General features: G+C 47.8%; 1 protein-coding gene across 3 annotated transcripts in view; it reads left to right on the top strand.

The window, feature by feature from the left end:
- The first annotated feature begins 1,128 nt into the window (after positions 1-1,128).
- The window catches only part of LOC147883781 (uncharacterized), a 73,219-nt gene continuing 50,921 nt past the window's right edge, over positions 1,129-23,426 (top strand). For 2 of the 3 annotated variants that reach the window (XR_015543711.1, XM_087399116.1), the window contains exons 1-3: positions 1,129-1,713; positions 20,800-20,904; positions 21,120-21,272. Coding sequence is in view for 1 of the 3 variants with exons in the window: in XM_087399116.1 (XP_087255242.1) it covers positions 1,285-1,713; positions 20,800-20,904; positions 21,120-21,272 (687 nt within the window). In the remaining 2 variants the exon portion in view is untranslated. The remainder of the gene's footprint in view (positions 1,714-20,799; positions 20,905-21,119; positions 21,273-23,426) is intronic. The other variant, XR_015543713.1, reaches the window with a different exon arrangement.

Raw genomic sequence — 23,426 nt, 5'->3', positions numbered from 1 at the left:
TATATGGATCCCAATTAGATCATAGACAGGCACCAGATTCCCCTATTGGACTTATATATACATTTAGATAACAATAAATAGTTTCTAGGTATAACTTTTCTAGTTTTTGAGAGCTTTTCTTTGCAAGATACAGTTTTTGTTTGTTAATTAATTTCTAGCCCCCTATGATGTGTTGCCTTTACAAAATATGGCGGTGGACAGAAGAGAGTACGAGCTTAAATATGAATTGGAAAAAGCTACATATAAAGGCAGCAGAAACTACTCCCCCTATCGTCACAACCAAGCCTAAGAAAGAAGATCGATCGGCTTGGGGAGGGGAAGGGGGGGTCCCAAGGGGTGTTTCGAACCATACAATTAGAAGAGATCTCTCAAAACCAAACACACGGATAATGAAAGAGCTTACTTGCAGCATAATTGACACGGAAAACTTTGAGACGATGTTGAAAGAAGCAAGCACAGTTTGGCTCAGCAGAAAGAAAACTTCGAGAGGATGTTCAAGAGAACCGGACAAAGTTAAGAACAAGTGAGGCTAGCCCGGCTACTTTGAAGAGGCAGAGGAGGCAACATAGTTATGTCCAGTAGCGGACCCTTAGACACTAGTCCCACATAGATATATAAATTAGTGAAGGAATGATCGTAAGAAGAGCAAAGATTTGGTTTCCGCATCGAGGATGCAAGATTGAGACTGGTAGAAGCAGAACCACCAATAGTGAGCTCATTAATGGATTGTGTGAAGCCTAATGGAACTTTCTTTCCCCACTTGCACCTTGGCAATTCAATTTACGAAGCTTGTTCCTCCAACTAGATTTTATCTGCACCACCCATATCACAGGTAATTATAGGAGGGCCGATAGTAGTTGCCTATATAGAGTTTTTGGCTTGCTCTAAAAGTTGTAGGTGGTTGATCTCAATTGGAAAGCAGTTTTGCTTGCTCCAGGGATTGTGGGTGTTTAAGAGGTGGTCAATTTTTGGATTCATGAGGTGGTGGTTTGTTATAGTGAGGTTGCAGGTGTGTCCACCATTTTACTCATTCACTTTTTATTGATAAAATGCTAGGATTCATGTTTTAAAAGGCTGCTGCCACAAATCTACAAGAGCTCTACCCTCATCCGATTTTTTACTCCCTTCTTGTTAACCCTTGGCTCTCTTGTAATCTCCTTACAAGTTATTAAGTATAGAATTCTCCTGAATTCTGCTGTCGTTGACAGTGGTGCTTCTTCTGTCACAACTTCCAACTCAGGCTTGATGTTGGAAACGGTTTGAGTCTCGCTGATTTGATTCAATATGCGCGGCAACCGTTCCTTTTCTCCGCTCTCTGTGTCCTCGGGGGGTTCCGAGGGAGTGGAGGCCTCCAGCGACGTCGATGCCAATGCTGATCTTAGTATGGGCATCGTTGCGAAAGCTAGTAGTCGTGACTTTGATAAGACTCAAGGTCAATCTTCCATCCATCCGGGTACCGCCCTTCTTAATGTAATAGATTTGGATTCGGAGGAGGAGATTCTGAAGAGCAACGACTTGGAGGTGATCGAGAAGGGCTTCGACGCACGTGGGGAGAACGGGGCTGCAATAATTGCAAATCCTGAAGAGACATGTGGGACTGATATTGTACCGGTCGCCACTTCCAGAGGGGATGAGCAAACCACGAAGGTGGACCGAATCGAACGACCCCAGAAAAATGGGAAAAATAAGAAAAAGAAGAAGAAGGAAAAGGAGGTATACTTCCTACTGTTGAAAAGTTATTTGTTTTAAAGGTTGAGTCTTGTTCCGTAGATTCTCTTTCAGTGTTCGAAAGAGAGAGAGGAGGGTAATGTAGACGACAACCAGGAAACACAACTCCACAAATTGCGAAGGCTGAATACGAAAGTTCTCAGTGATTGACTCTATCCCTTTTCCTATTTCCACTTCTAAGTCTGAGCGTGAATCTCCTTCTGTATATTCTGTTAAGTTAGATGTATCATCTTTGCGGTAAGTTTGCTTCACCTGGGATTTATTCCCTTCTGCAAAACCTTATTTTAAATCTTGGTGTACGTCATGTATCTCGTATTGGTGCACCTCACATCCACGTGCCTAGTTCCAAAACTCTTCGTTGCTACCTGGCTTCGTCACGTATCTGACCATGCTCTTCATGGCAACCTAGCATCGGATAATTGTACTGTAACCCCAGCGATTCTCTATCTTTCAATATATGTTAACGGCCTTTCATGATTTTCTTGCTAGACCCTTTCAGAAAAGAGTCATGCTTTCTTTACATGAGGCAGTTACGCAGGCAGCTGTGCAGGAGGGCTGCCATGCTAGCGGCAGCTATCCAGGTCACGACAGCAAAGGGGTAGGCAAAGGCCTGCAAACAGCAGCGGAAGGCAGCACGTGCCATCAGCATGCGGGCCATGTCAGGGCTGCAAGTGGCCAGGTCAACATACGATCAGAAAAAGACAAGACTGGGTCAGTCCAGTCACAGGTTGGCTGACAGACTGTGTTGGTGTTGTTAATGCCCCACCTGTAAGAGGAGAACTCAGGGGATTTACATCTCAGCATACTTGAGGGTAGAGAACCTGTCGGGGGAAGGGGTGAGGCTGCCATAGTCCTTAGGGTTTATTTGGGGCAGCCCAAAGGGCCACCACATGCCTACGTTGGCTTGCTGTGGTGCTTGAAAGAGCCCAGCCATGAGCCCAAGAACAAGGGCTGGAACAGTGCACGTAAGCAGCAGTAGGAAAGAAGAGCTGCGCCAGTACGTGATCAGCGGTATGGAAGGTACTGTAGGTGGTATTGGCTACTGCAGCATCAGGTACAGCATGGGCAAGACAGTACAAAAGGTCTTCAGCAGGCTGGCAGTGGCAGGACAGATCTGCAAAGGACCAGAACTGGTCGGCAGCACAGCAGACCTGCATACAAGAAAGGGCCAGAGGCTGCACAGGTACATAGGCCTAAAATACGCTGGTAAACAGGTTGGCGGAACAGGCAGTAGACAGACTGGGTCGGGCCAGTCTGTGGCCTGACTGATTGCTTGAGTGTCCAGTCAGCCTAACCCTAACAGGTTGGCCAGATTAGGGGGCCAGTCGGCCCATTTTGGTATACGGAACCCCTTTTGGGGGAGTCCACAATGGGGCTGTTCCAAGTAAAGAACTGCTGGAGAGTGATTTGACATCGTAGTACCTGCTAAAATGTCGGTGGAGCCGCCACGGAGTAGAGACCAATCACCGATATAATAAAATCTGTCCAGGCGCTCCAACAGCACATCATGCCGTCACTAGCCAAAGGAGAGCTGCAGGCTGCCCGGGCGTTTGGTAAACTCAGGCTCGCGCCATGGATCCCTGCCGCTGATCGCAAAAATGAACTGCTCCCAGGTACTCTCCCTAGCTGGCATCTCTGCGAAAGAGGCTCCTCCTGCTTATCCTCCATGAACTCTAGTTTGTTGAAGTTTCCTCCAACAATCCATGAGTCCACCTCTGGAAGGCAATCTGTGAGCTGCCACCGACACTGTTGTCTGCAAGCGGGTGCATACTCATTCAAGATACCGATCCGGGCCTCTCTCGCCTGCAGGCCCACCCACACTGTGCAGCTTGGAAGGAGCTCGCCCTGTGCAAATACCTCTGGGGCCATCGCCTGGGATATCGAATACATGCCCCTCCGCTCCTACCAATTGCTGGGGACCAAACGTCTGGGCCCCTCCTAGGGAGAAGGTAGTGTCGGCGCCGAAGCCTTTGCCTTGCCGTTACTTGCAAATGAGAAGTCTATTGCCGAAACTAGCGGTGTGCGCGAGGAAGAGGCCCCAGGCGAGGCTGCTGCTGTTTGAAGGGAAGGAGAGGTGGTTGGAGGGGGCTTGGGTGGTGAGGGTAATCACCGTGGGAGGAGTAGGCGGTGGAGGGGAGGCATGGAAGGGGGGCCTGGGGGGTCTGAGGGAGACGGGGAAGCTGGCTGTGTGGATCTGCTGCTGTCATAGTAGAAAGTCGCTGCAGCAGCGGCACCTGTGGCCTCCGAGGCTCCTCCTCTGAACTCTGAGGAGGGTGAGACAAGGGGGCCGTGGGTGCTGGTGCTCTGTGAGTCTCTGGTGCCTGCTCCTGCTGCTGTGGGGTTCTTGTAGCGGGCAAGAAGTTTGTCCTCCGGAGGGGCCTGAAGAATGTCCTAAGATCGAGGGTCCTCTCTCCGAATCTCATGGTACGCTTACTTGTGGGCCACCAACCTAATCTCCCTGTGACTTTGCAGCTGCCTGTACTCGCCTCTTATAATTGGCGAGCTATCATTGGTTCTTTCTAGTCCATTTACTTGGCTTCTTTTTCCCAACCTTCCCTTCGAAGGCTCAACCCATGGGGTCTGGGACTCTGCCTGTTGTCGATGAAACTACTGTTGTGTCTTCGTGGGTGGCCTTCGAGTCCCATCCTCTCTCGTGTCACTATGTTGTCCCTGTGCCTTTTGTGGGGAGGGGTGCGCTCTGTTCAAGCCTCTCGTACAATCTCTAGCTAGGTGCCCCTTCTGCCTACACCTCAAGCACTAACTTGGTAAATCAGAGACCTCCATCGGTGGCAAAGAGTACCTCCTCCAAGGTCTCCAAGAGAATCACCTCTAGGAGGGTCTCGTCATGTGTCACCAATGCCGCCTCCGACTTTGAAGGGTACTCTAAAACTGTGCCAAAAGCTCGTTGGATGGACTTATATTCCCTCAGGAGCCTTGGGAAGCGGAGTGTCGCTAGAAAGCGAGGAACATGGTGAATCAAGTCCATGTCCTCCACCGTGAATCCATGGTACCAAGGGATAAGATACACCAAATGAGGGCCTAGGAGAATCGGGCTTCTCCCCACGAGAGCCAGAGCAATATCTGGGAAGCCAAGCTGGAGGAGGAAAACACCACGTCCATAGATAGGGACCTCCTGGATGTGGTCACCATCTAGTTCCAAGCTGGCCTGGATCCAGTTTCCTAATTCCATGAGATGAACTTGCATAGAAATGCTTTGGCTACCAACAAGTAGTAAATAGTTAAAGATGAACTTTCATAGAAATGCTTTGGCTACCAACAACTTGCATAGAAATGCTTTGGCTACCAACAAGCATTTCTATGAACTTGCATAGAAATGCTTTGGCTACCAACAAAGGGTTGAAACTGTGACAGGAGAGTCTGCGGGAGTTCTCCACTTGCCATCGTTTGATCGATGGGAGGAATGCCATGACATGAGCTCTGCAGCCCCCGAGCTGGCGACCGCGGCCGCTAGCCCCCCCGCCCCCCCTCTCAGCCCTCCACCCCCTTCACCCCTCCCACCCCCTTCCCCCCCACCCACCCCCCTCCTCGCCCCCGAGCTGGCGACCGCGGCCGCCAGCCCCCCAGCCCCCCCGCCCCCCCTCTCAGCCCTCCACCCCCTTCACCCCTCCCACCCGGCTCCTCAACCTGGAGATAATACATCTGGACACACTCATATGTTGGCATTTGAAAGAGATCATTGGTCTCAGCTCTTGCTTCACCTCCGTTTGACTGACTTATGGAAAGAATCTCTACCTTTTATGCCAAGTTTCACATTTCAGCACAATGCAGTTTCCTCCTATTAGGCATGCCTGGATTGTTGGTACAGGGTTAAACCATAGCACTATGACAATATTACTTCAAAAATGTTAGTGGATTATACCTTTGTATATTCGGATCATGCTCCTGTCTAGCTGAGAATATCTTTGCATGATATACCAGATGATTGATTATTTCATAGAAGGCTGCTCATTGTAAACAACAGTTACCACCTGCCTCCTTCTCCGTAGATATACAAATTTGCATCAGATGGGCTCCTCCTGAACCCGTTTTGTAGAAAGTAGGCATCAATCCATTGGTACCACGCTCGTGGGGCCTATTTCAGCCCGTAAAGTGCCTTCTTCAGTTTACAGACTTTACCTTTTGAACCGGGGATTACAAAACCTGGTGGTTGTTCCACGTATACCTCCTCCTTGAGATCTCCATCCAGAAAGGCGGATTTTACATCCATCTGAAACACAGGCCAACTTTCCTGTGCTGCTAAAGCCAAAACACTGCGAATTGTGGTTAGTCGAGCTGTGGGAGCAAAAGTATCCTGATAATCAAAACCATATACCTGTGCGAATCCTTTTGCCACGAGCCGAGCCTTGTACTTATCCACCGTGCCGTCGGACTTGTACTTGGTCCCGATGACCTTGCGTTTTGGTGGTCGATCCACAAGGTCCCAAGTGTTGTTCTTCATTATGGAGCCATACTCCGACTGCATAGCCTCCATCCACCTATCATCACCTTGTGCCTCTTCAAGACACTTGGGTTCTTCAACACGAATCACCTCTGTCATCAAAGCGTAGTTGACCAAGTGTTCTTGCGTCCTTCTTTGCTTCTCTAATCTCTTGGACCAGCGGTGTTTGGATGATTCCTCCTCAATGGCTGGAGGTTCTCTGCCGTCCAAAAGCTGCTTTACCTACTTCAGGAATGGCCGTTGTCGTTGTGGTTTCTGCAGGCTCTTCTTCCTCTTCTTTATCTTGAATCCTCCCAAGCACCGTTGGGGGAGTTCGGTCTGCTGTTGGTGGTTGTATTGGATGGATATCTTGGTCCTGGTTGTCTGGGAAGGAAACATCCTCCTCCAATTGATGCGGCTGTTCTGAGAAGACCACATCGCGACTTACTATTACCTTCTTGGTAATATGATTATAGAGGCGGTAACCCTTCGCCTCTTCACTGTAGCCCAAGAAAATACACTTCCGGCTCTTCGGTTCCCATTTGGTCCTGTTAGCATCAGGGACATGCACAAAACAGTAACATCCAAAAACTCTGAAATTTGCAGCTGAAGGTTTCTTACCAGAAAAGGCCTGCAGTGGAGTCATCCCATTCACAGCCTTCGTGTAGCTACGATTCAGAATGTAAACTGCCGTGTTACATGCTTCAACCCAGAAAGTCTTTGGCAAATGTTTCCCTTTCATCATACTCCTGTCTATTTCGCAGATGACGCGCATCTTGTGCTCTGCTACTCCATTTGATGTATGTGGCGGGGGTTTCTGCCTCTTGATCCCGTGACTTTTGCAGTAACTTTTGAATTCACTTGATGCGAACTCACCACCTTTGTCTGATCTCAACTTCTTCACCTTCTCCCCGTTTCTTTCTCGACCATTACATGCCATTCTTTGAACTTACTAAAAGCCTCATCTTTAGTCTTCAGGAAGTATATCCATATTCTTCTACTGAGTCGTCGATCAGCGTCATGAAGTAGTAGGAACCACCCAAAGCTTCCGTCTCCATCTTTTCATAGAGGTTCGTGTGAACGAGCTCTAGAGGAGCCTTTGCCCTGCTGGCCTCTTTAGGAAAGGGCTGCCGATGCTGCTTGCCCATCATGCAAGCTTCACATGCATCGGGCAGATGTGTTATTTCTTGTAGGTCTGCAATCATTCCACTTTTATGCATCTCCTTTAAAGAACTAAGGTTTAGATGACCAAACCTCTCATGCCACAACTTAGTGTTGCTCACATCGGCTCGAGCACTGAAAGCTGAGAGTTCGTAGATGTTGTTGCGCCGTGTACCTTTACCAATGACCTTCCCTTGAAGATCCAAAATCTGTGCGCCATTCTTATCGAAGTGAACTTTGAGGTCCCGATTCGTGATCGCAGAAACGGATAACAAGCTCCTCTTGATATCTGGCACATAAAGAACATCGGACAACTGTTTTACAACTCCATCTAACTTGAGAGCAATCGTACCTTTTCCTTTTGCTGGACATTTTGCATCATTGCCGACTGCTACCAGGATGTCATTCCCTACCGGATGTAGAAGGTATACTAATCCTTACGACTGGTCATGTGGCGCGATGCACCACTGTCAATAATCCAAGATTCATCCGCAGGTATATGAACTGCCTCCGTGCAAATCTCCTCAATTGCTACGAACAGCTCTACTGGTACTGCTTGTGCGCTGTTGCTGGACTCTTTCTTTACTCCGTTCTTCTCATCTGCAATCTTCTTTCGGCACTCATTCTGCGTCTGCCCTGCCTTGTTGCAATAGAAGTACTTGATCTTCTTCTTGCTCTTTTTATCATTAGAAGAAAATGGGTTACCAGAGTCCTTACCCTTACCTTTCTTTGATCCGGCCGAGAAAGCCGAATCTTCTCATGTCCTCATCTTTTGACGCATCTCCTCCTCTAGAAGCATAGTGCTAAAATCCTCAAAGTTGAGGCGGATTTTTGTTATGTGTATTCAGCACCGTAACAAGACCGTCGTACTTTGGTGGGAGAATCCGTATGCACCTTCGTGCTGGATTCTCGCTGGTGATGGTGATGCCAATTGCAGTCATGTGATAGTGCAGATTCTTCATCCTGGTGATGAACTTCTCTGTCGTTTCAGACTCAGACAGGTTCTCGTTTGCGAGTTGAGTCTCCAGATTTTGAATCTGCGTCTGATTCGTGGTCTCGTACTGATTTTTTAAGACCGTCCATGCCTCCTCCGCTGTGGTGACATGTTGAATTAACGCCATGACAGAATCACTTACACTGCAAACAATAGAACACAGCGCATCTGCATTTCTTCTTGTCCACGTGAGAATCTGATCCGCAATTGGTACTATGTGTTGTCCTGCTTTGGCTGGATCCGGTCTCGCAACCGGCTTCACGTCCACCCTAGTAGCAGTATCCCAAAGCTCGTATGCACTTAGGATGGTCTTCATCTTGAACTTCCACAGTGGATAGTTAGTGCCGTCCAACTTTCCGCTTTCGCCGAACAGTGGGATTTGCAGTCTTGCGGGCTGGGCCATCTCTCACAATCTGCTTGCAAACAGAAACACACTACCAAATCTTCTTGCTAGAGCCCAAGCTTTGATACCATGTAAGAAAACAACACAACGTCTGTGCTCGACAGATAACAGGGTCTCGTATGCAAGAGAGAAAAGCAGATAGTATGGAGAATCAAAAATTTGATTACTGTAAAACTGATACAATAGATGGCGCTGCCTCCCAACCGCACGCCCACGATGCCAAAAAGAACTATTCAGTGTATGATAGAGAGCTCTTCAATGTCATCCAAGCATTAAAACATTGGAAGCCTTTCCTATACGGACGGACTTTCACGGTGAAGACAGATCACCAAGCCCTTAAGTGGCTTCAGACAATGCCTAGTACGCAATGGAGCGATCGGCAGCAGCGGTGGAGCCAGATATTCCAACAGCTTGGGAGAATGATTGAGTACGTTCCCGGCAAAAACAACCCCGTTGCAGACGCTCTCAGTCGAAAAGGTTCCATCCAAACCATTGAGCAGGCCACTGTGCTCGAAATCAAAGGAAAGAATCTTGATAGCATGAAGGCACAGTATGCGGAGTCAGCAGAGTTTGGCACGCAGTTCCAGTTAGCCACGACGCTTGCTCCAGGCCATTACTCATTAGAGGACGGTTGGCTTTTCTATAAGAAAAGATTATGTGTACTCAAAGACAAACGGCAGTTGCTTCTTCATGATGCCCATGACGCCCTTACCGGTGGCCACAGAGGTATCAATGAGACTTTGGAGAAGTTAGAACGCTATTTCTATTAGCCAAAGATGCAGAAGGACGTATATGGCTATGTGCAGAATTGTCAAATATGCCAAAAGATCAAGGCTTCCCACAAGAAAGCGGCAGGCTTACTTCTGCCATTGCTAATCCCCGACGGTCCTTTTCAAGACATAGGTATGGATTTCGTGGGACCACTTCCAGCATCTGCAGGTACGCGTAATACTCAATGTCTTACTATTGTTTGTCGCTTTAGTAAATATTGTATGCTTATTCCCTGCAAACAAATGGCCAGCAATGAAGAGCCAACGCTGAAGATGTAGCTCGTTTGTTTATCAAGTATTGGTATCCCATTGGAGGGTTGCCAAAGCCCATCACATCCGACAGGGACTCCAAGTTTACGTCTAACTTTTGGCGAGCCTTTTTTGATAATTTTGGTACCAAGCTAGCACCACAGTCGGAGGTTTGGACCAGCGAACGGAGAGAGGTTTGGACACTGTTTCATCAGCTTTTCTCAGCTTTCTTTTACAGGCTACACAAGCCTATTTCTTAGCTCTGTTCTCTCAGTCATATCTCAGCTCTCTCTCAGTATCTATTACTCTCAGCTTTCACTCTCTCACTCACGCAGTAACCTTGCATTCTGGTGGACAGCACAAGCCTCTTCCTTGCCTTGCAGAAGCGTCCTACATCGTCAGTGTGGACAGCATCAAGGTCTCGGTATTGGTCGGTGTTGCCTCTCAGGTCTTTGGGTCTGCTATACGTGTGCACAGTGAGCTCTTCAGCGTTCCGTGCTCTCTTGAAGAGTGTTCTTTGTATTTCTCAGTTCTCCAAGTATAAAGCAAATTCTCCCCTGATTGGGGGAGGGGGCCCTCAGTGGGTACAGGGATAAGCTTTCTGCTGTAATATGCCACGTGCCTATCCTCTTGTTGTAAAACTGCCCCTATGGCGACATTGCTAGCGTCTGTGATTACTAGAAATGGATCATCCCAAGAGGCGATCTTCATAACTGGTGCTGTCGTGGCCAACCATTGCAAGTCGTGGAAGGCCTACAAAGCTTTGAAATCTATAAGAGGGGCTGCGTATGTTGAGAAACCCTCCATGTGCGAGCTGTATGCTTGACACAAACCCACAAAGGATCGGATCTCCTGGGCCGTCGTGGGGACAGCCCAACTTGTGATAACTTGGATCTTCTCAGGGTCCAATCGAATCCCTTGAGCACTAGTGATATAGCCCAAATACTACTAGTGATATAGCCCAAATACTGAATTTCCAGCAATCCAAATTACTTTTCTTTGCGTTGAGATATAGCTGGTTATCACGTAATAACTGTAGGGCATTGCACATCCTTAATATGTTGCTCGGTTGTAGCGGAAAAGATAAGGATATTATCGAGAAAGATGAACATGCACTTCCCAATATACTCTGCAAATACCGGTGACATCATCTTATTCAATGTTGGTGGTGCATTCTTCAGACCAAAGGGCATGACGACGAACTTGTAATGAGCTCGCTCTGTTCGGAAAGCTATCTTTGGGATGTCAACTTCAAAAATCTGGACTTGATGGTAGCCACTCTTAAGATCAATCTTTGAGAAAAATCTTGCACCATTGAGTCTTTCCAAGATGTACTCGATGCGGGGCATAGGAAACTTGTTGCTTACGGTAAGCTTGTTGAGTGCTTTGTAGTCGACACATAGTCGTGCGGACTTATCCTTCTTTGCCACAAATAGAATGGGTGCAACAAAAGGCGAAGAAGGTCTAATAAACCCTGCGCGCAGTAATTGAGACAATTGATGCTCTAACTCCCCCTCCATAGACTTTGAAAGTCGATAAGGGAACTTACTTGGAGGTGTCGAGTTCGGAAGTAGATCAATGCGATGGTCTTCGGGTCGGTTTGGAGGCAGCTGGGGTGGCAGATCATCTCGGAGCATGATGTCTTGGAACTCTTGAAGTAGATCCACCATTGCTTGCCCCATCGGAGGAGCGGCTTAAACTGCAGTGATTTGGCACTGGACATAAACAAGTGCACACATGGCACCCTTGCGGGCGGCGCGACCTGCTTGAATATGAAAGATTAACGGAATCCCTGGTATGCTCCAATCACCGCGTATCACGGCAGGCTCAGGTAAACCTTCCACAATCATGAAGGTGTCCTGCCGCCATTCAGGCGTCAGAACATGCTCACGGAACCACTGAATCCCGATGATCATGTCGCACCCCATCAAAGGAGTCAAAATAAATTCTGCATAAACATGGCCTTTTGAATTGAAAAAGTGAAATGGATGGCCTTATGCTTGATGTGTGTGTGCAAGCCGAGTGTGAACCTGTCCACCAAGGTGCACCCCACTGTCTTGGCAAGCTGAGGGGAGATGGCATCTTCTGAACTCCCCATATCGAACAAGACAATAAACTGATGCCTGTTAGCTGTGCCGTACGCTCGAATGAGCGCCTGCTTTTGATATGAGAAATCACCCTCCTCCTTACCTTGAAAGACCACCGTGGGAACGACGTTCAAAGCAAGGAAGACAGCATTCGTAGTTGAGGATGGAGGTGGGGTTGGAAGAGCCAATACATTGGCGACAAAGTAGGTGCTTTCGCAGCCTTTTCGGCAAGCCACTTCGGACAATCCTTCTTGCCATGCCCAGCGATGTGGTGGCAATGAAAGCAGTGATGTTCTTGGTGGTACGGCTTTTTCTCATCGGGCTGTAGATAGCCTCTTGTAATACCCGCTTTAGCCTTCTCATACGGAGTCATCTTTGGCTTGGACTCCTTCTTTTGATCAGAAGCCTGGCGGTTTTTCTTCTGGAATTGGTTGTCCTCCTTCTAATCCTTACCCGCTGTGTTGTTGACTGTTGCGGGGCTTTGGAATCTTTCTCGACCTGCTTGGGCCTTTCTATAGAGAAACGATAGGGTTTGCAGTGGAGCGATAAAAAATAGACGATACTCAGACACAACTGAAGAACAGAACTCAGAAAAACATAGTGCTTGTCGGTAATATGAAAAACTAAATACAAGAACCTCAAGCCGTCGTGTCTCAAGGACCATGGCTGAGGTCTGAACAGTGAGCCAGTGTGTGCCCGATCTTGAACCTCGGGAGAGAGGAGTCTATCCCCGCCTCTATGAATGTAGAAGAATTCGAAACAACAGTCATCAAGACACATCTGAACAGAAAGTGTCCCGCCTAGGGAGAACTTGTAGATCCTGGAAGTCGATGCCAATGGAGATTTGGTAGAGGTGAAGGATCATGACCTCCTTGCTCGAAGGAATGGGGAGTGTCAAGCCTGAAACCGAAAAGGGAGGGAGGGATGGGTGTAGAAGATGGAGGTAAGAAAGGGAGGGAGGTATGGGTGTAGAAGATGGAGGTAAGAAAGGGAGGGAGGGATGGGAGTAGAAGATGGAGTTCTGAAAGGGAGGGAGGGCTGGGAGTAGAAGATGGAGTTCTGAAAGGGAGGGAGGGCTGGGAGTAGAAGTGGAGTTCTCTCCCTTAGTGCGCAGCGGAATGAAGAGGAAACTGATATGTTCATAGGAGTGATGCTCCCCGTACCTATGGCCTCTATGAAGAAGCAGGATCTTTAGATCACCAGAGATCTGGGGTCTTTAGATCACCATGGCTCTGATACCATATAGAGAAACGATAGGGTTTGCAGTGGAGCGATAAAAAATAGACGATACTCAGACACAACTGAAGAACAGAACTCAGAAAAACATAGTGCCTATCGGTAATATGAAAAGAATACAAGAACCTCAAGCCGTCGTGTCTCAAGGATCGTGGCTGAGGTGAATCAGAAAGATGATTCCATGTAGAGAAACTGTAGAAAAGATAGCAGCAGAGGGAGCGAAACGCAGTCCTCCGTGTAGCTTGATGATGACGAAGATGATGAAGGGCTGGAGCTGCCCTAGGAAATGGCTGAAAACCAGCATGCTCTGAGGAAGGAACCTTCAGGCTATCTGGAATAGCAACATGATGAAGAAAAGGAGCAGATCTGGGGTAGAAGGGGCAGATCTGGAGCAGAGGAGCAGAAGGGGCAGATCTGGAGCAGGAGGGGACAGATCTTGAGCAGAGGAGCAGAAGGGACAGATCTGGAGCAGAAGGGGCAGATCTGGAGCAGAGGAGTAGATCTGGAGCAGGAGGGGCTGCAACAAAGGATGGAGGAGGTGAGGAGCAGCTGCAGGTCCTGTTCAGAGGTAGGAGAAGATGGCAGAAAGCAGAACTGGAGCAGGCGGGGCTGTAGCAAAGGATGGAGGAGATTAGGAGCAGCTGCAGGTCCTGTCCTGTCAGTGAGAGTGTGGGGGCTAGTGCCTTTATAGGCCTGACCTAGCTGGTCGGCCAGCTGGTTGGTGGGCCTGCCAGCTGGTCCGCCAGTTCTGGTCGGCCAGACCAGCTGGTTGGCCCGATTTTGGTCGGCCATTTCTGGCCTTTCTGGCCACTTGTTTGGCCCTGCCGGCTGACCTTTTGGCTGGCCTGCAAGCTGGTATGTTTGCCCCAGAAATTGGGGATTGCTAGTTGCTTAACATTTTCCCGGTTCAACATCATCTCGTGATTTTGTGCGAGAGTCAGCGCCTGCTTGTAATCCGGCAGGTCGAAGTTCCGAATGGTAAAACGTATGTTCATGTCCAATCCTCCAATGAATTGCTTCATCTTGGCGCTCTTCGTCACGCCCAACTGTTGTGCCAGCGTGATGACCTTGTTACTGTATGTCAACACATGCAAACCATTCTGGGAGAGACAAGAGAACTCATCCTCCAGGTTAAGCATATATTGGGGTGGGAGAAAACGGGCTTTGAGGTTGGCCACAAACGTTGCCCAAATGAAATTCGTCTTAAATGTTTTTGGGTTAGTATGCTTACTAGCCCAATGCTGCCACCAAGTCATCGCCTCACCTGTAAGATGAGGGGCTGCAAGGTGGACTTTATCTTGCTCATCTTGAATCCGCGCTAACGGAAAATGAGCTACAAACTGATGAATAAATTGCAAAATTGTTGAATGGGCACACTTACCATCATACTTAACAAAATTTGGAGTGGACCGAGTGGGTGGTGTTACCTTTGTCGATGGCGAAGTTGTGGCTGTGACGGCTGCTGCACTCAAACTTGCCTGCATAGTGGCTAACATCTGTGTGTTGGAGAAGCATCGCCTCTTGGTCTAGCTTTTGTTGCCTCTTTGCCTGGGCGAGCTCTGCGCGTCGCACTGCCTCCTCATTTTTGCGTTCCTCACGTAGCAACAAGAGCAGTTTTTCAAAATCTGTGGTTCCTCTTTCTTCCAGCGGCTTTTCTGCTTCTTTTTCCTCCAAACGTTGTTTTGTCTGGTCCAGCTGTCTTCTGCTTTCTTCCAGCTGGGATGAATGTTCTTCGAGTTGCCATCACTTCTTGAGCACTTGGTGGAAGCATATCTTGTTGGTAGTCTTTCTCCTCTTCAAAGTCTTCGAGGTTGAAATCTTTTCCTGACCCTTCCATGGCACTTGATTGTGTGTCCTTTCCAGATCTCAACACAACCATACACTCGTGGTAGTCAAGTTGGATATAGACCGAAGCTCTGATACCAATGTAACATGCAACGGTAATCTGATCATGTAATTCACAGCAAGACCTTCTTTAAACCTTTAGCGAGGAATTAGCATTGTTTACCATAGAGAGAGAAAGGAGATGAGGGTAGAGAGAGAGTAGAGTCGACAACCGATTGGGTCCCTGTACCCATTGAGGGCCCCCTCCCCCAATCAAGGGAGAATTTGCTTTATACTTGGAGAACTGAGAAATACAAAGAACACTCTTCGAGAGAGCACGGAACACACTTCTGAAGAGCTGCAGACCCAAAGACCTGAGAGGCAATGCTGACCAATACCGAGACCTTGATGCTGTCCACACTGACGATGTAGGACGCTTCTGCAAGGCAAGGAAGAGGCTTGTGCTGTCCACCGGAATGCAGGGTTACTGTGTGAGTGAGAGAGTGAAAGCTGAGAGTAATAGATACTGAGAGAGAGCTGAGATATGACTGAGAGAATAGAGCTAAGAAATAGGCTGTGTAGCCTGTAAAAGAAAGCTGAGAAAAGCTGATGAAACAGTGTCCAAACCTCTCTCCATTCGCTGGTCCAAACCTCCGACTGTGGTGCTGCGTGGACAGCTTCAGATCAAGGAGCTGAAGTGGAGCTGTAGGAGAGCTGTAGGCAGGAGCAACTGGATGCTTCAAAAGGGCAGCAAAGGGGCCCATTTATAGGGCTGGAACCGAGCCAACCCAGTCTGTAACCAGGCAACTGGGTCGGTCTGTTTTACAGACTGGTTGGCCTACAACCAGCCTATAAAAGCCCTCCTTGGCTCATTTGCTAGGGGAGATTTTGGGCAGCCTTTGCAGGCTGCCTTCCCTGCTTACCTGTCCAGCCTTTGGGGGCCCTAAAGGGGTTCCTAACCTAGGCTAAGACCTAACCTATAAGATGGAAACACTTAACCTACTGTTCTCCAGTGGGTACTAGTGAACAAGTGGGTACTAGTGAACAAGAACTGAATTGTTGACTTGACCTAAGGCTGAGAGATTGGTCTACGTAGCTTGTGCCTGACTGTCCCTGGACAAGGGCTCACAAAGGGGTCACAGCATACGACAAAATCTCCTATCTGGGAGCTATAACGCACTTGTCGAGGTAGCCAGTGTGTCACTTTGCACCCAAGTGCAGGCGTGCATGTGATAGAATGACATGGGGAAAAAAAAGCAAAAGTTGTAAAAGAGACCCACACAAACAATACATGTGGCTAGAAGAAGAGTCATGAAGTGGAAGAAGATAATGAAGAAAGAAAAGGACATCAAATGATGTCGGGAAATCACTCATATGGAGATGATCTCTTACAGCAGGTGGACTTCAAGTAGTTGATAGTAGAGCTCTGGACTCTGGAGACAGCCCAAGGACAGACTTGACGAGGGATGGGCGGCATGGGTGGTGGAGAGGATTCAGTGGAGCAGTCAGGAGCTCCAGTGCTAGGCGCTTAGAGGGAGAGCTGCTTTTGGGGAGCGGGAGAGAGCTCTTTGCCAAGACCTAGCGTCTATTGAGAGACTCAAGGAGCAAGATCCAGGGTCCCAGTGGCTTAGGGGCTGTTTGGAGTGTGCACGTTTGGAGCTACAGGATTTGTAGGTCTGCAGAGTAGAGTTTTCATACCATTCTTCCCGGGCCAGATGTGTCCTGTAGGGTGACAGGATGACCAGGCCGTTTTTCTAGACCATAGGTCCATAGTTATGTAGGCATCCAGCTATGACGACTCATGGACTCACAAGGGCATATGCACACATACTCTCAGGAGATCCTTGAGATGACTACGGCCTTCTACCGCCAGCTCTTTCAATTAGAGGAGGCCTCACCCACCACTCTTTTGGCTAGAGAGGTTGTTTGGGAGCATGTCGCCTCAGTTGTTTTCCAAGGTCTTCGCAGACGTCTGGAGGCACCGCCTCTTGCCATTCTTCTTGATTTCAAGGAGGCTTAAGACAAAGTGGAATGGTCCTTCTTGGAGGGGACCATACAGAGAGAGACTCGGCTTCTCAGAGAGATGGATCAGAACGGTTTCAGCTCTTTATGCGGGCAGCTCCAACCAGGTGATTATTGGGGGGCCTCACAAGCGAGACCTTTCCTCTTTCCCGTTCAGTGAGGCAGTTGCCATTTTATCTATTCCTCTTTGTGGCGGAGGCCTTGGGCTATTTTTTGCTCTCTTAGGCACTTGGCCTTACAGGGATGAGGCTTCTGATCCGACTGCAGGAGGAGCTCCTAGACTCTGAGTTTGCAGAGGATACATTGCTCTATGTGGACGGCTCTGCATCTAGTCTAGAGAGGGTCAGAGGGGCCCTATCCATTTATTGTGAGATTGCCGGTGCTTGCATAAATTGTACGAAATCTGTAGGTTTCTTCAGAGATCTGGGAGGTTCGAGATCAAGGTACTAATTTTGGCTTTCGGTGGATCTCGAGAGGGGAGATAGCAAGATACTTGGGCTGCGAAGCATGCATCGACATCTCGGCAGAGCAGCAATTCAGCCCGAAAGCTCTTGTATTGGAGAGCTCCGCTAAACTCTCGCTCGCGAGCCGAGCATTAGCGGTTAACCAGGTACTCCTTGCCACAGCCTAGTACATTGCCTCTTGCTGGTGTTTCCACCGAGGCTGCATGGGGCATCTACCGTGCCTGGTGAGGAACTTTCTTTGGTCGGGATCGGACGGCACGTGCAACACCATAGCCAGGGTGACCTGGCCCCAGGCGTAGGGTGGACTAGGCATTATTAATCTAGAGATGCAGAGCAGGGCAAGCTGGTAGTGAGAGGCCTCACCCTAGGAGCGGAACCATGGAAGCTCCTACTTCAACGGGGGCTTCTTGGAAACTCCCCTCGCACAGCGGGTCAATGGTAGTAGTCCTACATGTGGATCTTCTCCGAGGCTCCTTTGATAGGGAAGGTCCTCCTGTCACGAGCATCCACACGCCCGTGGCCATGCTAGTTGGTGCCAGTGCAAGAAACCAGGTCAACGGCCACGCAAGCATCCGTACAACCATGCAGGAAGACCTACACAGTCAGCAATCAGCAGTCAACACCACATCATTGCAAGTCAAAAAACAAAGGGTTGATTTTTTGGTCAAAAGCCAACACGTTGACTTTTTTTTCAATGTTGACTTTTTGATCGACTTGGTCAACGGTCGGTGTTGACCAGCGACCAAGGTCCTTGGTCGACGCCCAGTGTTGACCAAGTCGGCCAGGCTGACGTATTAGCCTATAAAAAGGCAACGTTTAGCCCTCGCTCTTGATCCACTCCTCATGCCTTCAAGCCTTCAGAGCAGCAAAGCCCATGCCTCCCCGTAGTAGAACAGCAAGGTAGCCTCAGCCTCTTTAGGGATCTAGTGAGGATTCACCTCCTCTAGGTAGTCTAGTCTTCCATTGCAATGAAGGTTTCAGCCGCTTCATACAGTTGTATTCATCCCTTTGGGCATTCATTATTCAGTTGTATCTATTTCCTCTTCGGAGGTCCACTAAATTCTCTCCCTCTGATTCTCTCTCACATCCACAGCATCACTTTGTGTATTGAGTGCATCATCTTGCAGTTGCAGTTAGTATTGAGCAGGAGACAGAGTGAGGATTGTCTATCTCCCGCTACACCTCCATTGATAAGGAGCCTCTACCGAGTGTGCTAGAGATTGACGAGAGGACTTACACAGACTAGGCCGTCGTGTAGAGAGGAGTTTGAGAGACAATGCTCATTTGGCACTCGAAGATCATGGAAGCTCCTACTCCAACGGGGGCTTCTTGGGAACACTTCTCACACAGGCGGTTAGTGACAACAATCCTCCAGGTGGATCTTCTCCGAGGCTCCTTTGATAGGGAAGGGTCCTTCATTGATAAGAAGCCTCTATCAGGTGTGGCAGAGATTGATGGGAGGACTCACACAGGCTAGGCCGTCGTGTAGAGAGGAGTTTGAGAGAGCGCTCATTTGACACTCGGAGATCAAAGATTTGGAGGGGTGCATGCTTGGGCAAGACTCACATTGGATGGGCATAGTGGGACATTGGACCGGCTAGATCCTTTGGGGCATGGACACGGCTTCCCCGAGAGATAGAGGCCCTTAGACAAGCCCTTTCTCACCTCCGAGGAGCAGCTACCTGGATGCTAGAGATCAAGGCGACAATCTCGGATTCATGGTGGGAGGGATTACGGAGTCCTTGGACGCCCCACTGTTGGTCAAGATAGTTCTCGCGGACAGGGTACCACTCCGGATACGCTTCTTCCGTGAGTCTCTCGGATTCCACCAGTCTCGATTTTATAGGGTGGGACCGGGAGGCTTGCTGCAAACAGAGCCAGAGTTGGAGGATGAGGCAGAGGTGGACCTGGAGGACCTAAAGTGGCAGAGTCAAGATAGTTGGCTGTTTGGGCAGGACTTGGTACATTGACTCCTCCATAGTCTTATCGACCCCGGAGGGAGTAGTGTGGCGCCTATGGATTTGGAAGGGTAGACCCTTATGCAACATTCAATGGGATCTAGGAGAGTGGTTCTAGCTCGCCTGCATAGGGCATTCGGACCGGGTGGAGGAGGTCTCCTTCCTTTCTTACACTACTTGTATAGGGTGCAAATAGGGTGCCGTTTACAACTCGAGGCAGCAGCATGGTCCCCCTTGAGGGAACGGCATTGGTTAGAGCAGGATGTCGTGAGAGAGGTCATAGCGTGCTTCTGGCCTCGCCTTTGGACAAGCTTATGTTCATGCAAGTTCTACTTTTTTTGGCTGATGGCTCACGGGGGTCTATTCATCGGCCCCTGGCTAGAGTAGATGCCGGTAGATGGCATATGCACTGACTGTGCGGATGGGGTTTTGGAGACGGTCCCTCATTGCCTATAGGATTGCCCAGTCGTACAACGGATATGGCTGGTGTCCTTTAGGATTGTGGCTAGCACACAAACGATGAGTAAGATTTCACTTAGGGGATGGTGGCTTGGCTCACGAAGGGAGGACACGCCTTCGCGATTGACCCTGTCTTTTCGGCTTATAGGATACATGGACAGCAGGTCTCCCGGATTGACGCGGTTCAGCCCTCTTGCTCACCCCTATCTTTTCGGCTTACAAGATACATGGACAGCAGGTCTCCCGGATTGACACGGGTCAGCCCTCCCGACCTAATTTTAGATTCCATGGCTTTTTGCCATGAAGGACGTCTTTGTGCATCCTCAAACATTTGAGGCTCAATTTTAGCTTCCATAACAAAGGTCCATGAGCACTTTTTGTGTTTGCCCTAGTTCTCTCTAAAGTAGGCTGATCCTTTGCATCTTGAATGGTCAACCTTTCCCAATTTGGAATGTAGTTCTCTACTGTGCTGCTGGCTGTACCACTTGGAGTCATACTAACTCGATGGCGGTGGTAGTGTATCCAAACATTGGGCTGTTTTCCCTCACCAACTGGCTGCTCATCTAGGACATTTGAGGGAGAATCACCCTCAACATGTGGCAAACTAGCTGAAGAATGAGAGGAAGAAGCAGTATCCTATAGAGAACCCATATCATCATCCTCAAACTGAATTATATCCAAAGGAACATCATCATAAGGTGAAAAATCCACACTACTGGGATGCATGCATTCATTTTCAACAAATGCAACATCTCTGCTAACTTCAAATACCCTTCAAAGGCATTTGATGTGTACTCTCCCCCATTGTGTGAACAAAATGTTTGCCAGAATTGCATTGTTCTGTGGTAAAATCTAGAAATTAACTTGGGCCTTTGATGAAATCCCCATGCCCCCCTCCCCTCCCATGTTTGTGTGTGCGTTCTTCTCTTTCAATCATTGTCTAATGCATTAGTAGGTTATCTTTTTGTTGCGTTGTTATGCAAGTCTTTATCTATCATATATGTAGGTAACAAATGTCAATGTGGGCCACCAGGAAAAGCAAGAGGGGGATCCACTTGTGAAAGTGATTGCAGATGATGGTGAAGACAATCTTGCAATGCGAAAGCTTCTGGTGAGGTTGACCAATATCCTTTGCATATGGCATTCGATTTATCAAAATCTTTTAGTGACAATGGGCCTAAATGAGCCATGCTTCTATATTTTGCATGTGACTATTCTAGATGGAGGTCTTTGTCTTAAAAAAGGAAGTGAAAATTTAAAGTACATCTTGATTAGGTTTGAAATTGACATGGTACGGTTTTTTTGGTCCAAATTGTGGTTATTCAGCGAGGTGCTCGGTATTTTGATCTGCCAGAGGAGAAAACCTGTTTTTGGTGTGGGGACATTGGGCATATTGCAGCCGATTGTACAAAAGAGTTGCGGAAGAAGGCATGCTATGTGTGTGGCAGCTTTGATCATGAGGCAAAGGATTGTCCACAGGTTTGTCTATACAATAGCCATATGTGGCTTATGATATGAATTGGTGATTGGAAATGTCAAAACATCCACTTAATATTGTGCTTGTGGTTTTGTTTAATTCCTTTGGTGCACCAAGGTATGCATCTTGTAGTGTAGGAGCTCCTTCAGATGTGCTAAGTTTATTTTGAATAGGACGATCCAAACAGGTGGTTTGCAAACAATCTCTCATATTGAAGTTAGGAAAATGCTTCTCAAGTCCATCCACACAATCCTTGGTATCATTATCCATGAAGGCCTTCCAGGGACTTTCAGAGGTGACGCAAGGCAAGTAGATAGGCCACCAGCAGACACATAAGCAAAATGAGGCGTGGGATTTTTAATGCCCCTAAGGGGTCAGATGGCACACCATGACCCTAGTGCAAAGGAACCAATGACCCTATTTTGTAGGATCTATAGGGGGTCAGTTTTTAAAGGATGACCCCACTGAACCAAACCAATGACCTTAGAAATTGAAACCACTCTAATAACACCAAGAGTTGCACTTATTGCACATGAAATCATAGGTACCTTTTGGGAAGTAACTAAGGCCCCTAGCCTGGTACCCTAGGCCAAATTCTGTGACAGTTAGTTCAGACACTTCACCATCACCACCACATCCCCGTGACACTTACTTTGCATGCTTTTACAAACAATGGCTGCGTAGGATGCTAGGATACCAGTGTCACATAGTGGCAACTGTTGTAAGCTTGCAGCATCATGCATCTCTTGGCTCGGCAAAAAGCAACCTACAGTTGCTATTTCCAGCCATGAAGTTGGGTACAGGGAAGTTTTTACAACCATGGCAGAATGTATTGGGCTATGGTAACTGCTTGTAGAATCCAGATCTTGATGTTGGTCAGACATCTCCCACCACTATTGACACTGACAGTCAAAATGCTTAGCCATTGTGCGGAATCCAGTGTTTCATACATGCACTAGTGCATTGTCGTTCACTGTCATTATGTCTGAGAGCGACTGTCAGTAGGGCATATTGAATTGTCTTATGTTCTGACATAAGACAATTTGGCAGATATCTTAGCCAAGGTTCTTTCACGACCCAAGGTTGAAGCTTTTCAGCAAGCTTTATACCTGATTCCATTTGTTATGTGATTCTGATTCAGAGTACTTCATCCCTACCATGGAGGGGTGTTTGTTAGGTTTAGCACCTGCTATGGCCTTGTAGGCTAGTACTAGTTAGTTCTAGCTACTGTTAGTTCATTTTTAATTAAGTCAACATAGATGAGGGCTGAGGGCTAGCCTTCATAGGCTTGTACTCTTACTTATCTTGCATGCTTTTTGCACGTGAGTGCTGCTGCAATACATCGGTTCAGAAATCTTAGCTTTGTCCTTGCTCTCCTGCTCTGATGTGTCCCTACAACTACTGTTTCACTCGCATCAGTTTCAAGAACAAAAGGTTCAACGTTTAAGTCTGGGGTTGTAGTATTTAAAGTGGTAAAACTTGTTCTAGCCTCCTCCATCTAGGTAAGATACTTCCCTTCCTCTTAAGCTGACCTCATATGCACCACAACTTGTACATACTGCTTGGCAAATTGCAAATTTACTCTTAAAAGTCTAAAAGACCAAGGATTTTAAAGAAGGGCCGGGCTTGGTCAATCAAGAATAATTTCAAGTTTCATTGGATCCATATATATTCCATCTTTGGAAATAATATGTCCTAGATAGATGATGTTGTTTGAGCAATTGAAATACATAAAGGTAGCTAGCGCATTTGTCAAAGCATTACTTTGAATTAGTAGTGACCCTTTCAACCTCTAAAATCAGTTTTGGGAATATCTTTGCGATGTAATTGACTTGATGATGCTTTGAATGTTATCCGATATTATTGAAATGCTTTGCTTGTTTTTAACTAATCAAAGAACTCATCACCACATCACATTGGATATTTAAGTTTTACTATAACTTTATTTAAAGGTCAATAGTCTATACACACTAGTTCATAGACCCACCATTCTTTCTCACTAAAAGAACTAGGAACTAGGGCAGCCAAAGTGAAGTACTAGGCTGAATCTCCCCCTTCTAAGATATTGAGTTAATTGGTTTTGTGTGTGCTCTTTTTGTTTTCTTAAATGATAAGGGATGTTAGAAATGGGAACAACCCCTTGGACTAACTCTAGA

The sequence above is a fragment of the Dipteris shenzhenensis genome, chromosome 27 (assembly GCF_047967505.1).
Source record: "Dipteris shenzhenensis isolate YYH24624 ecotype China chromosome 27, Dip_SZ_1.0, whole genome shotgun sequence".
Classification (NCBI taxonomy): Eukaryota; Viridiplantae; Streptophyta; class Polypodiopsida; order Gleicheniales; family Dipteridaceae; genus Dipteris; species Dipteris shenzhenensis.
The sequence above is the reverse complement of the archived record's forward strand: the minus strand, read 5'-3'. Positions and strand labels throughout refer to the sequence as shown.